We start from the raw sequence: 17,691 nt of genomic DNA, 5'->3' as shown, positions 1-17,691 counted from the left end.
TGTTCAATATCTCCCTGTTAAAAGCTTGCAAAAGAAAACATGGCTCAGTATATGGGGTGTCATGTCTTTCTCTTGGAAATGCCGATGAAGGCGGTTCCCTGAAAAGACTGATACTACGTTTCTCAGAACTATATTTTGGCTACCTTTGCAGTTACGGACGGGAAGTTACCATCTTTTCCAATAAAAAATGAAGATGCAGCATTGTACACGTTCCCACGCATGAACGACTGGTAACGTAACCCATGAAAAAGGCTGCACTTTACAAATCCGAAACCGAAACTTCAATTGCCTCTGATAAAAGAATCCAACAAAAAGTTATCATGTATGTAAATATGATTCACGATTGCTTTAAACGTGCGTAACAATTAAAAATGCTCATTTTCTGCGGGAAATACTCAGCAGCTAGAGTGTAAATTACAACAATTCTGAAAAAAAAATGTGCCGGCCGCAGCGAGAGTTGCAAGTTGTCAAAGCGCTTCCATGAACCACTTTGTTGGCCCAGCTATAGTTTACTGTAGCCCAGCGTTACCCCCTCTCGCGTCTGTCCGCGGAGGATGACCTCCCAGAAATAGCTCCCGCTTTAGGAAGCATCGTTGAATCCCTAAATGTCGCGGGCTCCTGAGCAGCGAGACGAACAAATCGAAGTACAACCGTCTGGCCGCTCTGTACACCCAGTTAATAAACCAAAGCTTGCCGTCTACTAAAAAGAACTTTAAAGAAACGCTCTTTTCAATTTCCGCGCTTGAGAGTTGAGACTCAGTAGAAAGGGCATTTTCATACTAAGCGACATTAATGTTCGACTAACAGCGCACGAAGCTTCTACGAGTCTGCGCATCATTCGAACCTTAGATGACGATGATGATGTCTTCATGCCTAATGGCACATACCCACCGCGGGAGATTGGCCAGGGTGCATACAAGCCCAAGAAGCAGAGACCTAACGTCTTCTTCCTCTTTGTACAGAGCAGAATGCACGGACGCTATATCCCGGGAGAAGCTTCGGGATACACACGCTGCGGCCGCGACTTCAGTGACACACGCACACACAATAACAGCTTCCCCGACGTGGCCATTAGTCCAGCACGCAGCCGCCTCGGCAAAGGGAAGCGAGCCATTTCTTGCGCCTCGTGTGTGCCTCTGCGGAAGCGCTTTTCGCGTCACCGCCATCTAGAGCTTTCATCGAGGGACGCATCCGAGCAGCATGAGCAGCAGAAACGCCGGCAGCAGCGGAAGCGTGACAACGCCGGCGCAACGCGGGCAGGCGCCATGATACCGCGGAAACCTCCTCGTTTACCGAGGCCGTTTCCGCTACTTCCATTTGTTTCAAGTCCGAAGTCGAAAGGCTCCCTTTCATCCGCCATATCCCCACGCCCGCTTCTTCCGAAGTATCCTTAATCTTTTCACGTGCTTTACTGTTTTTTCTGCTTGTTTTCTTGGAATTCGCACACTCTGCATGTACGGAGACAAATTTTTTCTCCATCTTTCATTTCCACATCTGTTTTCTTGCTTTTTGATCCCGTGACTGTTTTCTTCACGCCTATGTCTTGTGTTGCTTCTGTTTTGTTTGTTTTTCTCTTAATACACGTGCTTCTTCTATGCCATTGCACGGTAAGCGGGAAGTCTTGCATCGCCCCAGCTGCACTCTTGTTGGTCGTTGCGTTTCTTGCTGCTGGTGGCCGTATACTTGAGCCTTCCCTTTCGTTGTACGCCGCGTGTGCAATTCCCTTCCCCGGATGGGGAGGAACAACTTCACTCACGCCAGACTCTTTCCAAAAATACATAAGAAAAGCAAATAGAAAGAAACGAACAAATATTCCACAGACAGGCTATAAGCTACGTTCTCATTTCCCGCTCCACAGGACGCGGCGGAGATTTTGTGAATGTCGAGTCGTGGAGTTGACTTTAGAACTGCCGCTGTGGTGTACGGCCGGCGTCGGCTATACGGCATTTTAGCTCCAAAACATTCAAACCATGTATGCGACTCTCGGTGGATGGTGGTATACGCGCTTCTGACTGTGCCTCTTGCGTCGTGCGGTTGGAAGGTCTGCAAGTTTTTGCATACATTGCCTCTCTGTACAGCACTTCTGATGTTACTCCCGCATTTTAGCATCTGTGCCGCTCATTTGTTTACTGCTCCCTCTCGCTGTCAATACTGCGCAATACCTTTCGCCGGTGCATTGAATCCAGGAAGAAACGCTCCTAAACATAGCATATGCACACTGCAAGCAAACTGTTGCTCGATATATATATACATCATTTTGTCTTCTTATTTGTTACGGACGGATGACGGACGGAAGAAAATAAAGAGGGGTGGTTATAAAACGCAACAGAGAAGCCAAAAAATTTCATAAAATTTCATTTATTTATTTATGTTTGAGTTTAGAATAACTAACGTCGCTCTTACACACATTGGCTCTTCAATTACAAGCAATGTTCAAGACGCAAAAAATTTTACACATGAAATCGGTTTCGTATGAAGCTTCGCTATTCATGACATGTAAAAGTATGTTGCAAGGAGAACTTATCGGGTGAAAAAACCAGCTGGAAGAAAATTCCATGCCTGCATTCTCTGCACAATTCCCAGGAATATGCGTCATGTGCGTAGAAATAGAAAACAATGGCAAGGGTATCAGCGGAAGGTGAATGTTTTTTAGATACCCTTATATCTTTTCATAGAAAATCTGCAGTATACATGAAAATAGCGGACAACGCAAACGAAAAGTGAAAGGCTTTTACACCCTATGAATGTGTCAATTCTATATCTTTGAAAAGTAGCACGAACTTCACTTGCCAGTGCAGTTTAACTGATTTTTTACAATTTAATAAAAGCGTTTTTGCCAAGCACCATCATTTTAAAGAAAACCGTCCCACAAAGGATGGATTTTGAGAATGCTGAAACGAGTTTCTGAGTTCCTAGAGATTTTCTACAACAGGAGAAAACTAGCCCCCCCACAATATTAAACCACTGTCTGATGCTTCTGTCGCATCGAAGCGAGAAATTATGTAACCGGGGTGTTCTCTAAGACACCCTAATCAAGAATTGACGCCAGATAAGAAAGAAGCTGTGAATGTGCCTCCCAGCCGATGGCACCTCTTATCACCAAGCTCCCATGAGCTAAAACAAAACCAAGTGCTCACAACAGCACAGCGAGCATAAAGGTCCAGGCGGGTCACAACAAACTAAAATATCTCCTGCCTAGCCCGAGGGCTCGGAAACAATAAAACACACATCACTGGTAGCAGCAGCAGCAATAGCAACGTCAGCCGCAGTTGAAAAGAAGCGCACGAACGGGGAAAGGTTGGAAGCAAACGGCTCAGACAGCGCAGTTCCTCGTGGCGGGTCGACTCTTCACGTCTTCACACCATATAACACTTGAATGTTTGTTTTCCCCTTGCCTTTCTAGTAACTTTTTACGGGAGCACGCCGCGTTCCTCTCCTTCGCCCCTCGAAATTCTGTGCATGAGTATCAGAGCGCACAAGACTCCGAAGACTGACGTCAAGATGGAAGGCAAACAGAGTGCTGCGCTGCGGGGGAACACTTAGAAAAAACCGCGCCGGCGGCAGTGGTAAGAAGCGATGCACAGCAGCGCTCGGCTGAAGAGAAGCGAGGTTTTGAGAAGAACAACAATGTGCGCGCCCACGACAAAGCTGAACTAGGGAGGTAGCTCGAGGGATGCGTTGCCTGCTAGCGTCCCAACGCGTACAAAGAATTAAAAAGAGCTGCGTCGTTGTTCGTGACTGTGAAGCGGAACCGGCGTCGAGCCTCTGGGGTGTCACCCCCGACGTGCACTATCTTCCTGCCATGTGAGGACTGTATTCGCCTTATTCTGCCTTTGCATCTTCTCTTTGCAAACATCGGAGGCATTCCTGTTCTGCTATTGCTTCTCGTTCTCATTGCCAGTGTCGGCGTCATGTTCCTGGCTATCCCTTGCTTCGCATTTTTTTATCCCCTCGTTTTGTTGCCGCTCTTCCTCGCCGCCACTCGCGCACGCCAGTGCGTTTTACCATGCGACCTCTCGACTATGCAACCACACATTTGGCTGTATTGCCTTGTATTTTCCTGCGTCCTGGCTTTAGCGAGAAGCCGTTGGATTGCGTGCTATGCCTCTTGGGCGCGGACAGAAATACCTCGAGCGCAACCCCTGCCCAAGAAGGGAGAATTGACGGGAAGAAGGGCGCTAGGAGAGTTAGAGCCACCTCGTGTTGGAGCTGAGCGGCGGCGGCCCACCCGGCTTTGTTGATGGCCACTTGCATTCCAAAAATGTGGGATTCGGTGAATTTCGCAATTGCTCTTTTAGACAAAAGGTTAAAAGTCATTTTTGCCTTTGTGAAACGGTGCGTGGTATGAATCCAAGGCATTTTACTTGGATTTGTTTCTTGATGCAGATGACGCGTATGTAAGAGCAAAACCAGAGTTAGGCATTTCATTTAAAGGACCGGTGCGATGTAATACTTTTTGCCTTCTAGTTTCCCTGCTACAGTGAGTAAATCTAAATGCACCTATTGTGTATTCAGAACCACTCCATTCAATTCTCACTCCTTCAGTAACTATCTCCCAAAAACATTTGAGTAAGAGGTGCACCAAATTATCTCTCAAAATGCGACGCACACATTCCTTGGTATTCCCGCCCGACTCCGTCTCACCCAACATCTAATCTTCCCCCTTTTTTCGCCTTAACTCGGCCCATTAGAAATACAAGACAATACGAACAAAACAAAGAAAGCAAAAGGACGGCTAAACGCTCGTTCACTTTCACTCAAAAGAAATTAACAGCGAACCCAGCCCCTTGCTGGGCTGATCTATCTGCACCGTTTCAAGTCTCCGAAGCTGGTTATCTAGTGCTTCGGAGCTAGTATCCACCTCGTAAGATTCCTTTCGGGGATGTTGGTGCCATGGACGCTTTCACATCCTCCTCCGCGCCTCGTGGAGATGAGAGGACGTCACTGTGCCCTAAGCCTTTGTAACCATGGGAGTGCCCCTGCGTGCACTCCTGAGTCCCGCTACCACCTGTTGTTTAGACTCATGTTGCCGGGTCGGGGTCCGTGCATAAACGAGGTCACCAGAGACGGGGTTCAAGAAATGAAAACAGGAAAAGACTTCATAAAATACACTTACACGGCTGCTACATTTGGAAGAAGGGGTTGGAAGACCGACAAGAGGATCGGCCTCTCTTCTTGACAGTCTAGTCCACACTCTTTAAGCACAGCTTTGTTGTCCGGTGGCCGCGGCGTTCTTCTTGTAGCCTGGCCTTCACTTTCGCAGTCACTGAGCATCGCCCCGCGGCATCCCCACTGCCGCAGTGGTAGATCTTCGAGGCAGACAATTACCAGAAGAACCATTCCTTAGACCGATCGGCTAGCGGCATGCGTGGGTCGTCCTCGAAACACCACCAGAAGCGGTAGCAGAGCAACACGCTGGCTCTTTTCATTCCGCTCGTCTAGGAGGCCTTTTTTCCCGATCTACCAATATATTTCTGAGAAAGGAGCGGCAGCGTGAGCGGGGGAGGGGGAGGGGGAGGGGGGGAGGTTGTGATGCAAAAACATGGCTTCGTCAATGTCACATCCACCACTGCCGCTAATTTAAGCGACATACCGAGGTTTGGCGTGAGTTGCGAGCGGAAAGGCTAGGAAAGTGTCACAGCGTTCTCGTTGAAGAATAAAGGGAGCAAGCAGCATCTTTCCCGCGAGCGGCGGGTTAAGCTAGTCTTGCTAGAAGCCCGGCAACACAGAGTATTGAACTCTGAAATGCGCCGGCTGCCCTTGCTGCTTAATAAATTATCGCAAGATGCGCACTCCTGCCGTTTTTCTGGCCTAGGCTTGCCCCGCGTCGTTCTTGCTTTCAAGGGGCCCTTTCCGGCATGAAAGGCAGCAAAACTTTGCAGTCGCAAGGAGCAGCTGTTCATTTTTATGAAAGTTACTTCGAGAGTAGAATATAACTTTTCCTGCAAGGCTACTGGCCCAGTGTTTTTCCTCACATTAATAAATTACTAGACCATAAACGTAATATGCTTCACTGAAAATTACCGAGAAGACAATTACATAGGGGTAATGTCGTTGCAGTAATTGAGTTACTGCCATGTCTGCCTATATACTAAAACGGCTCACCCTATGCACAACACGGCAATGAGACAGACAGAAATAAGCTTCCAGCTGCATTGCGAAAAAGAGATTCGCCGAACTAGTCGTTGTGCCGCACGGCGAGACGGCATCTATCTAACGACCTCGATTTGGTGCGTCGTCGTCAGTCTCGGCTCCATGCCGGCTACATCTCGGGATCGTTCTAGATGTGTCTCCCTATTAACGTATTCTGGGAATGTATCGAGTCCCAGGGACCAGTGCTGCGAGTTTCTTCCTCAGCTTCTATCCATACACTCTCTCGTCTCCTCCCCGTATCCTGACTACTCTTTCGTTCACCCCTTGGTGGTGGTAGCAATCTGTGGCAGTCACGTACAGCATTCGACTGGGAGGAGCTATCACGTCGTGCTCTCTGAAGAGAGACTGTCTCCACGACACCATCCGAATTCGCTCCGGAAAACCGGAACAAGTCGAGTGCATGCGTAGTCCCGCAGGGAGATTCTGCACAAACGTGAGAGGACGGCGACTGGGCGGCGATGCCAAGTCCGCTAAAGGCCATATTAGAAGAACATTAAAAAAACTGTATATGCGACTGGACTATTCGGCCGAATTTGCGTGTGAACTAGCGCAAGTCCACACGTATTTGAAAATCAAAAGAGTGACGAGTGTTTGGTTGTTCTTCTTTTTTCTGTGTTTTAATCGTATTGTGATATCTTTCTAATGGCCCGAGGTAAAGGGAAAAAAGGGGGAGGAAGAGGTAATGTTGGACGAGATGGAGTTTAGAGGGAAGATCAAATTATGTGCGGCGCGTCGCGTTTCCAGAGAGAATTTGGTCTTTATTCTGTTGTAATTCCTATGGCAGAGAGTTGCTGCCATAGTGGGAGTTGAACGGCGTGGCGCGTGCAACCAAAGGGAAGAACTATTTTTGCTATTGCTTTTATTGACTAGTTACGCTCACTCTAGAGAATCCACTGTGATCAAGAAATTGCTGCGGCACCAAGAAGAGACGCGTCCGACGAAGTGTTCAAAATCAATTAGGCGAGTCGACATGACACACTGAATGATTAAAGTCACCGCCGGATGGTGAGCAACCTACAGGGCTTTACCATTTTTAATGCTACCAAGGGCTGAAAGAGATTTTAATGTAGAACACTGAACTGCCCTCATCGGCTTCCGAAGAGCGGCTAGTCAGCAGGGTCAAGGACACCATTTTTTCAAAGCGGGCAGAATTTTCGACGGCCATTTTGAAGTTCAGTCGCTCCTGCTGTTTAAGAAATTTTGAATGTTTTAAATGAAATTAAGAAATTTTAAATGTCCGCAAGAGCGGTGACTGGCATACTTCTTGGATGCGTGAAGCCATAAATGAATTTAAAAGTAATTGCTTCAATTAATGAAGTTAATTGCAATATAAAGACATTCGTTTTAGTGAGCAGTAATTGTTAATATCATTGAATTACATTTTCGGAATTTTTGGAAATATTTACTATTGTAATTCAATTACTTACCAAAAATAATTCTGCCATGTATGACCTACGGTCTTTGCTCTGATCAGGGGCAAAACTAGGGAACCCTCTCAATCTGAAGAAAGTGTAAAAGTCGGCGGAACCAGCCAATACCGGCAGAGCTTTGAGACTTGAGGTTGTTTTCACATGGAGATGCTTCCGCAATTCGGCCCGTGGAAGCTCTGCACTTCAATAAAAGATTTCCCTCTCCCTCCTCTATTGTCTTTAGCTCTAATGACGACACCGTTCCCTAAGCCTTGAGGATTCAACTCCCAATATTTTCTTCTTGAGGGACGGAGTATAGAAATAGCAGTAAGTGCTCCACATCTGTAGTTATCACAAAGTTCAAGAAAATGAAGTCGCCTTTATTTCTTACCCGAATATCGTTCCGCCGCGCACACCCGGTTCTCGAAGCGATGAAGGAGCGGTGAGCGAAAGAAAGATACAGAAGGATGGAGGAGAGTTAAGAAGGAAGAAAACACATAGCCTGCGCCTTGCGATGGGGCCACAGCCGCGCAGGTCTCAGATGTCAGCGGTCAGCTGAATATTTGTGTTAGCTGCACTCTCTTTGACTCTTTTGCTCAACCTGGCGCGTAAAGGTCTGGACTCGCTGTATTCAATGCCACAGGGCCTGGCGCTTGTTCCTACCGTGACCCTGCTGAATTATACATGGCGCCATGGAAGCCGCAGCTCTGATTCCCGGCACCGGCATGACAAGGGGCAGCCGGGCTTTGCGCTGAACGCGTGGCTCGGGATGGAAAGCTGAGACGACGAAAGAGGACGAGCGAACAGCATCTGAGAGATGACAAGGGAGGGGGGGTCGTTACAAAGAATATTTAAAGTTGCTCTCCGTAGAAAAGCCAGGAAAAAAACAAGGCCTCTAAAGGAGCGAAAAAACAGAAAAGAGACAGACGGAACGGACAGAAAGAGAGCAGATATCACTTAAATGAATAACGTTGAGATATGGGACCAATCTCCTCACATGTTGAAAAATGCGCCTAGAGTGATTTGTGTTCAAAGCAGATTGCAGCTGCGCTCGTGGAGAAGTTTTTTTTTGTCTTTAACTTGTTTTCTTTTTCTTGCCTTGGTTATTTGATTGAGCGGTAGTGTGTGTGCGCGCTGCCCCGGATCACACCTTGCGAGCTAGTCCATGTGCCGGAAGAGGAGCCCATAAGGGATCTAAGGGTTAGTGTGTAGGGCCAGGTTTTAATACAAACCCCCCTTGCTCATGTTTAATGCAAGTAATTAAGGTGTCAGGTATAATCAAGAGGTGAAGAGAAGCAATCATGGTTGTTCCAATTAGACGCGCTTAAGTCGCGGCAGTGCCGGTGGCCTACCCCTAGCTGCGCGCCAGAGGATTCTAAACCACTCCGGTTCCCAGGCCCTTGTGCATGATGGCAGTGCGTCTAGTAAATGCGTACAGAAAGCTAGGCGGGCTCCTGAAAGTCATCGGAGCGTCGTTTGATACTATGTGCCAATGGAGTCTGACAAAAACAGGCGTTGAACGAAACTGACATCGAAAACCGCACCGCGTCTCCAGGATGAAGTGAATCACGGGACCACAAATGGATTTCCTGGATAACTTTCTATTTGGCCGACCAGGGGACGCTGGAGCTATCGGCAATGGCATACCATGCCGGCAGTACACATTTTTACCCTTCCTACCGCTATCCCTGGAAGAGGTCGGCGCCCCGAACGGATAAGCGGAAGAACAAAATGAGATCGCTGCGTATTGAGCGGGTCCACTGTCGCCAGAACCAGTGTCAGTGAGCCGGGTTCGCAATATATGACCAGCACGGCGTCTTCCTTTTGTAAGGTGTCTCTACGGCCCGGTACTAGCCAGATCCACCCCCTTTTCGTCGTCGAGAAAGCGGTGACAGCGACGGCGACCTTAGGCCGACCTATGGCATCGGACCATCCCTGTATCTCGCGCGCGCCTCGGGGTAATAGTCGACACTGTAACGGTTGCACTGCGCCCTGTTTTGCAGCGCTGTGTTGTGTCTCTGCCTATGTCCTTCTTTTTGTCCCGTTCCTTGCGCTGTAGCCATGGAATATCGGAACAAACTCGCCCAGCAACTTACCTTGTCAAATGCTCTGTTTTTGTTCTCGGGGTCGACCTTTGCTTGCCTCCATGAGCATGGCGTTCCGATTACCGACTCGACCAGATGTACGCCTTCGGGATGGTGGGAAAAAAAAGGTGGTCCCACTTCCGAAAGCCTGGAGGTGGTGCTCGCTTCGGAGCTGCTGGAGCGGACGGCGGGATATTGTCCTTGGAATGAGACACCGATCGGATCCCTTGGTTTACACAAGCCTCTGACCTCATTCCTGCCTATTCGTCCCCTCTTAATTATCCGTTTATGCTCTTTGGATATCGGCCGCTTTTCATTAAACCAGAAGAGACAAATCTTGATTTTTTCGTTCGCAGCTTCAACTTTGAAGTGCAGAATTTGCTTTTAAGTCATCCTTAAATGAATGTCACTTTCTTGAAATATTTTAAATATGTGGCACTTAAAACAGCTCGCTTCGCTACCGCGCTGATTTAGTGGTTGCCGAGGTTTTGCTGCCAAGCACGAGTTGGCGCTCTTACCCATCGGATTTTCTGCTGCGGCCGCATTTTTATGCAAATAGACTGCAGTGATGCTCTTGTACCGACATTGCTGTCCCCATTTAAGAATTCGAACGAGTCAGAATTTATCTGCAGCCGTCTTGTAGCAATATGGCTCTTGCATCAGTGCAGCTGTGGCACAGGAATCATTAAAGGTGCACACAGGTGAGCTCAAAGTTGGTCTTTTAATCATGGGAAAGCGATCTACACGCTTCGAGCATTCTTAGACACTGCGAATTATTACCCTCTGCGGCTCATTTCTCTATTGAATCACATCAAAAATTCCGCCCAGCCACCTCCCTGGCTCCCGCCATAATTTTTTTTTATGCCTCACCACGGAGAGTTGGAGGAGTCAACAAGCATTACTGGTTTGGTTTGGTTTATGGGGTTTAACGTCCCAAAGGGACTCAGGCTATGAGAGACGCCGTAGTGATGGGCTCCGGAAATTTCGACCACCTGGGGTTCTTTAACGTGCACTGACATCGCACAGTACACGGGCCTCTAGAATTTCTCCTCGAAAGAAATTCAACCGCCGCGGCCGGGACCGAACCCACGTCTTTCGGGTCAGCAGCCGAGCATTATAACCACTGAGCCACCGCGGCGGCAAAAATTACTGTCATAGCGAAAAGCACATGCGCAGTGCCTTTCATCCATTCGCTTGGTAGCTTGCCGCTCTGCCTTCGGCGGTGTAATAAGCGTAGTGTGGCACTTAGATGGTCGGGCGCATCACCCCTGCGGCAGCAAGCGCGGAGAAAACACAGTTACCTTGTTTCGGGCTTGTTATTTCGGTAGAATGTTATCCAAATCACAAATATGTAGCGGTTTTCTCAAACTATTACTTACGTCTTGTCCGAAAAGAGTAATACCAATACTTTGGGTGTCATCATAGATTATAGCATTATCATTGGTCATCACAGGGTGATGAGGTTAAGCCTCGCGAAAGCAAATATTCCACGCTTATTTTTATTTACGTGGGATTAATTTTGCGGCTGCTTTGTCGGCGACTGAAACTATTCCTTCAAGGAAACCCTAAAAACTAAATTAAATCCAAAACAAATTTTTCCAGACCGTTCTTTAGTGCACCATTAACAAACTTCCAATTTTCGCCTGGCACCCACTAGGAAATTTTCGATCTTATTCAGTGAAATGATAAGACGTGTTGCTCGTCACTCGGGGCTGGTCCCTAAAGTGAGACGGATGCTTGGTGACCACGTTATGTAACTCATGCACAGACTTTACCCCAACTGTCCGGCCCACAGGTCTCACTGTCGAGCCCTGTAGCAGACCACTAACGGCATTCCTGCATGAAGCGAAGAGGTTTCCATGCTTAATCCAAGAGATAAGAGTCACCACTGTACAGGGAAACCCTTAAAATGAGTGAGTGAGTGAGTGAGTGAGTGAGTGAGTGAGTGAGTGAGTGAGTGAGTGAGTGAGTGAGTGAGTGAGTGAGTGAGTGAGTGAGTGAGTGAGTGAGTGAGTGAGTGAGTGAGTGAGTGAGTGAGTGAGTGAGTGAGTGAGTGAGTGAGTGAGTGAGTGAGTGAGTGAGTGAGTGAGTGAGTGAGTGAGTGAGTGAGTGAGTGAGTGAGTGAGTGAGTGAGTGAGTGAGTGAGTGAGTGAGTGAGTGAGTGAGTGAGTGAGTGAGTGAGTGCTTTGTATCCATGATACATGAGTGCCGTCTCCAATAAACGCTTTTCAGACAAGCCTCTCAGACATAAATATCGAGCCTCTCAGTTTCTTCCCTCTCTTTCCGGACACCATAACATCACAGATCCTCCTTCTATACGAGATAATATTGCGAAGTACTGCTTACTTGGAGGTTCTTCATTAGCTCATCGACATGATCGATCAAGTCACCAGAACCGCATAGACTTCCGAAACAAGGTGTCTTTAAAGCCTAACGCAATATTGAGTTCAACCACTCACATAAATTGCTCTAGAGAAGTAAGTTCTTCTGTAGGGACCCTCTTAGTAGAGAGAACGACAGTCTGCCAACACACATCTTGATAATCTAATTAAGCTTACGCCAACTGGCCAGCCGCGTCGACAGTAAAATCTAATTGAGCGATGTCACCACGCAGCGTACTGCCATTTAAGCGCGCCACCAGGACGCCGGCCCTCCACCCCTGTGTTGTCTGGCGCGGATCGCACACGACACTTTGACACGCTGAGCGGTGAGATAGGCACGCTAAAGCTTACTGAGGTTTACCATTCCAATGCAACACAGGCTATGAGAGACACCGTAGTGGAGGGCTCCGGAAATTTCGACCACCTGGGGTTCTTTATAACGTGCACTGACATCGCACAGCACACGGGCCTCTAGAATTTCGCCTTCAACGAAATTCAGCCGCCGCGGCCGGGATCGCACGCTAAAGCTTGGCCATTTTTTATCACGCAGACCTGCCGCGTTGCACGGCCACCGCGCCTAGAAAGCTATCTCGAAAGCAAAATGGCCACTTGGAAATCATTCTGAAGGATCAAGTGCGGCAGGAGACCGCGGAGTACCCATCTCCGGCTGGGAGATCATCTCGGTGGCTGGTCCGCTGCTCAGGCGCCGAGCGAGCGCCCATTGCCCTCTCCACACATCGCACCCAGGCTGCTCCGCAAACAGCGCGCATAGGCACAGCCGTTCTCGGTAGGATTTCTAAGCGCAGGCGCGTGTGGCGAGAAAATAGAGACCAGTTCGCGCAGAGCGCGGTGGCGATGGCGATCTTTCAAAAACAGTCGATTTCGTTCTTCGTCTAAGAAGCGGCTTTGCGGCCACCGGTTGCGTTGTACAAAGTTTAGGTGTATGATCTGTTAATGGCGTTAAAGAAGCCTCGCTGCCATTGGAGATCCATGCGTGTTTTTTTTTTTTTTTTTCGTGGGAGGAATTCGCTGGTCCGCTGCGTTAGAAATCGAAGAATTCGCTTTTGGCCTAGTTGATACCTTGACGCCGCTGCGGTAGGCGTGTTTCTCCTGCCCTTGTCTTATTCCCTGGAGCTTATACTTTCCCTCTGTCTTCCATTGGAGTGAAGTACCGAATGTCAAGTTAAGGATCCCCAGGTGGTACTTTTTTTCTCTTCTTTCACTCCCTCATTCCTGCCTTCCATCAAGGCATGGTTGGGTATCCAACCAGAAGTGAGACAGTTATTGCGCCTTTCTTTTCCTAGAGAATTCTAAACCAGTTGATTTGAAGTATTCTTCTTGTCAGGGTTTAAGAGACCGCTTCGAACAATGTAAGAGAGACGTTAGAAGTAGTTAGTGCTTGTGAGTGCGTTTCAGGGCTTCGAAACAGCTTTTCTGGGAAGTTGCAGTATTTGGTGTTTTTTCTTCAGCACTGTTTGAGGGCCATAGTTTAAGACGCCCCGTTTCCCTTGAAGTCTATACGTACGACAGTATGTCGAAATTAGCTGTGCGAGATACAAAAATAAATTTCGTAACATCACTGCCTAAGGTTCCCGACTTTGAGTATTCGAAAAGACAACTTTTCTGCGAGAAGACTTGACCCCAAGAACTTCATGTTTTCTTCACGTTTCGTATGAATGCTTCTCTAACTGTATTTTCCAGGCGGACGAGATGGTCAGTTGTTGAACAAGATTTTTTGAAACCACATTGGTGGATGTCGAGAAGTTCACGGGTTCTAAGGACAAACGTCAGCCTAATGTTAACAATGCTTTCGAACGATTTTGCGAGACAGCTTGTAAGGGCTATGGGCCTCTAACTGTTGGGGGAGGTTGGTAGTTTTCCGGGTTTCAAGAATGGTACAATAATGGCCTTTTTCCATGCTTCGGGTATTTTTCCTGACATCCATATTTTGTTGAAAAAACTCAAAAGTGCTTCTAAAGACGGCTGAGAAAGATGTGTCAGCATTTGATAATGAATTTGATCAGGGCCGGGCGCAGTCTGTTTGCCAGTAGATAAAACTGTTTATTTCATGAATTGTGATGAAACTATTGTATGCTTCATTTGTGCAGGCGCTTTTAGGGAGTCTTTGTTTCTCAGATGTGTTTTTGTATCGTAAAAATTGTTCTGTGTAGTGGGAAGAGCTAGAAACGTGTGAGAAATGTTCGCCTAAGATGTCTGCCTGTTCCTCTATACTTGTTTGTGTACCAGGGTCTGTAAGAAGGGGAATTGTGAAAGGAGAGAAGCTACCATTCAGTTTGCGAAATTGCTCCCAGATTTTTTTGGATGTGACGGAACTGTTTATGGATGATATGTAGCTTTGCCATGAGTTTTTTCCGCACTACGACGGAAATGTCGTGCTTTTGCGCTCGCTTTTTTAAATCTTATGAAGTTCTCAGCTGTTGGATACCTGCGAAAAATTCCCCAGACTTTATTCTGCCTCTTTTTTGCGTCTCTGCAGTTTTCGTTATACCAAACCCTGTGGTTTTGGCGTACCACTCCCGAAGACTGAGGAATGGCTAGGCGCGCAGCAGTTATAATACAAGTTGTAATTATTTCGTTGAGATCGTCTACACTAAGATCATCCGAAAAAATTTTATCCATTGCGGCCTTTTCCTGGAATAGTGCCCAGTCAGCTGCGTGGAGCTTCCAACGACGTGGTTTGCTAGGAATGATTGATGGTGGTGATGACAAGCTAATTGCTATAGGAAGGCGATCACTTCCGTACGGATTTTCAAGAACATCCCAATTAAAATCAGTAAAAACAGAGGGTGAACTAAAAGACAAGTCTATGCAACTCATTTTTCCTGAGGCTGGATAACAATACGTAGGTTTACCTGTATTTAGCAGGCAAACGTCGTTGCACAAAATAAAATCTTCTAAAACACGACCTCTAGTGTCAGTCTGTTCACTTCCCCAAAAAACAGAGTGGGCATTAAAATCCCCAACTACCAGATATGGCTCTGGCAGCTGTTCTAAAAGTGTTTCCAAGTCATTAAGTGTAACTGTTTGGTGTGGCCCGAGATATACAGAACATATTGTAATTGTTTTGAAATGTAGGACGGTGACTGCAACAGCTTCATAGTTAGTTCTAAGTTTGATTTCGCAAGTTGCAAAACCGTCTTGGATGACAATAGCAACACCTCCAGAGAGCCTGCTAGTTTGCTCCCTGTCAGTACGAAAGACTTTGTATTTCCTCAAAAAATTCTTGTGTTTAAGACCTAGGTTCGTTTCCTGTAGGCATAAGGCCCCAGGAGAAAAAGTGGGAAAAGTGGGATAAGTGGGAACCTAGGTTTCTGGTTTAGGGGACCCGTGATTCGGGTCCTTCCTTTATTTTGGCGGTCAAGTGAGCTATGCCGCCCGTGCAGGACGGGCGTGCCGGGTGATACATCCATCGCCTCAGTGGAGGCGCTGGAGGCCCGCGGGGATGCCGCGCGTGTACGAACTTCAGACCTCCTCCTAGAGGGGGTGGTCTGATCGTCCGCCGACTCAGGGGACGGCGAGACCTTTTTGGGGGGTGGCAAGGCAGCGTTTGCTGACCCTGCCGGGGGCGCAGATGGCCCTGCCTGAGGCTTTGCCTGGGCAGTGGCCGGAACGAGGTGCGGTGCAGCGCCCCCGCGCACCACATCAGCGAAGTTTGTTCTTGCTGTGAAGTTAAACGTGTTCTTTGCATGAAAGAGTTGTCGTGCTTCCTTGAAAGTTATGTTTTGCTTTATCTTCATTGTTATTATTTCTTTTTCACTCTTCCATGACGGACGCCATCTGGAATAGGAGGGGTGATCACCATCACAGTTTGCGCACCGAAGTGCTGCTGCTTCAGAGTTTTCAGAAACGTGTTCGTTTGAGGCGCATTTTGCACATGTGTTTCGGCCACGGCAGCTCGGTGAGCCATGACCATATCGCTGGCAGTTGAAACACCGTCGGGGATTTGGGATATAGTATCGGACATTTATCTTGAGGTAACCAACTTCTATTGATTCAGGCAGTATGCTTGAGCTGAACGTGAGGACAAGATGTTTTGTTGCTATTTCTTTGTTTTCCTTTCTGATCTTGATGCGGTGGACATTGATGACATTCTGGTCTTTCAGACCTTCGAGCATTTCTTCTTCTGTGAGTTCAAGGAAATCGATTTCGGAGATCACTCCCCGGACGGTGTTCAAAGATCGATGTGCAGTAATTGAGACAGGTATATCCCCAATGGACATCAAGTTAGACAGTTTAGAATATTGGTAGTTGTCTTTCAGTTCTAGTAGAAGGTCACCACTAGGCGTTTTTTTTAGCTTGTAACCTGTGCCTAAGGCACTGGTTAGGGTTCTTGTTACTATGAATGGGGATATTGTTCGGGCGGTCTTTTCTGCTGCTTCACTGTGAACAACATGAAACTTTGGGAACGTTTCTTTCGATTTCTGAAAGTACTGGGTAGTGACCTCGGTCCGCACTCTTTTTTGAAGGCGATCATTTTGTGAAGGGGGAGGAGCCATAAAAAATGTCGTTTTTCGGCCATGGTGCCAGCCGCCCACCATGGAGCCCAACAAGGGGACGGGACAGGAACTTGCAAGCAAGCCCTGCTCACGCCAGCTGTACACCTCAACTATAACCAAATATGGCGCAACTCAGGGTAGTTGGCCACACAAGGTTAACCCTAGCCGCCTATGAAAGGTGAAAAAAAAAACGAAGAAAAGAGGAGGAGACAGGAAAGTTGTAAGAAAGAGATAGAAAAGTGAAAGATAGAGGGGAGGACAGGAAAAGGCGACTGCCGATTTCCCCCGGTCGGGTCAGGCCGGAGGTGCCGTCTACAGGAAGCTGGGGCCAAAGTGGTGTGTTGCCTCCGCCGAGGGGCCTTAAGGGTCCAAACGCTCGGCATCGGCTCAACCACCAGGATCCCCTTTTCCCCGGACACGGCGATGCCACGCACGGCTAAGCGCGGGTGCTCGGGTCCGCGGTGGCGCACTGCTCACCATCATCCCCCTGCGGGGATGTCCCTGCGGATGCTCAGGTACCCGTGGTGTCGCAACTCACCATCGTCTGCATGAATCAGACGCCCCTGCGAGGATAAGTGTGCTAACTGAAAAGAAAATTAGTTCATTTATTTATTTGTTTATTCAGTTAGTGTTATTTTTATAGTAATGTTGTGCAGCCGTATCGGCGTACAGGCGAGTCGGTGCGCAGACGATAAAAGAGAGCAGCTTTCTCGCTCTACAAGCCTCGTGTAACGCAATAGAAGTGCAGAGGCTGTAAAAGTGAAAAGTGGTGAACACCTAGCTGTCTTGCGAAGCGTTCATCTTTCGGGACAGCAATTAAATTTGAAGCGACTGAGTTTCTGGGGCAAGAATCTTCTCAGCCAGGTTACCAGCGACTCTGACGTGAGATGTGAGCCACTGGAAGAAAACTGTAAGCTTTTAGAGGCTTAGTTTTCTTAACTAGATCAGAGACGAGAGGAAATCCCTAGCCTAGATAGACTTTGGCGTATTGAGCGTTGGTTGGCTTCAAATAGCTGTGTGAACTACGGCTGAAGAAGTGAATATCGCGAAGTCACTCTAGCGTCTTTTTTCATTGGACCACCACACATTTTCAGGATTTTAACTCCGAATCCGCACTAGAGGTGCTAGCTATACGCGCAGTTCCGAT

At 47.7% G+C, this 17,691-nt stretch overlaps 1 protein-coding gene across 1 annotated transcript; it reads right to left on the bottom strand.

The window, feature by feature from the left end:
• Nucleotides 1-15,284: 15,284 nt before the first annotated feature.
• On the bottom strand, nucleotides 15,285-16,544 carry LOC149342488 (uncharacterized). The gene has a single exon (XM_089546802.1). It carries the CDS (start codon nucleotides 16,542-16,544, stop codon nucleotides 15,285-15,287), a length of 1,260 nt encoding a protein of 419 aa, XP_089402928.1.
• Between the last annotated feature and the right edge of the window lie 1,147 nt (nucleotides 16,545-17,691).

Source organism: Amblyomma mixtum, chromosome 5 (genome assembly GCF_055824585.1).
Source record: "Amblyomma mixtum isolate Tamu chromosome 5, ASM5582458v1, whole genome shotgun sequence".
In the NCBI taxonomy this organism is placed as follows: domain Eukaryota; kingdom Metazoa; phylum Arthropoda; class Arachnida; order Ixodida; family Ixodidae; genus Amblyomma; species Amblyomma mixtum.
Note: the sequence above shows the minus strand (reverse complement) of the source record. Positions and strands in the feature narration are given on the sequence as shown.

What these genes read in the sequence shown, in the direction of transcription:
- LOC149342488 (XM_089546802.1), bottom strand. Translation starts at nt 16,544, where the DNA reads ATGGCTCCTCCCCCTTCACAAAATGATCGCCTTCAAAAAAGAGTGCGG.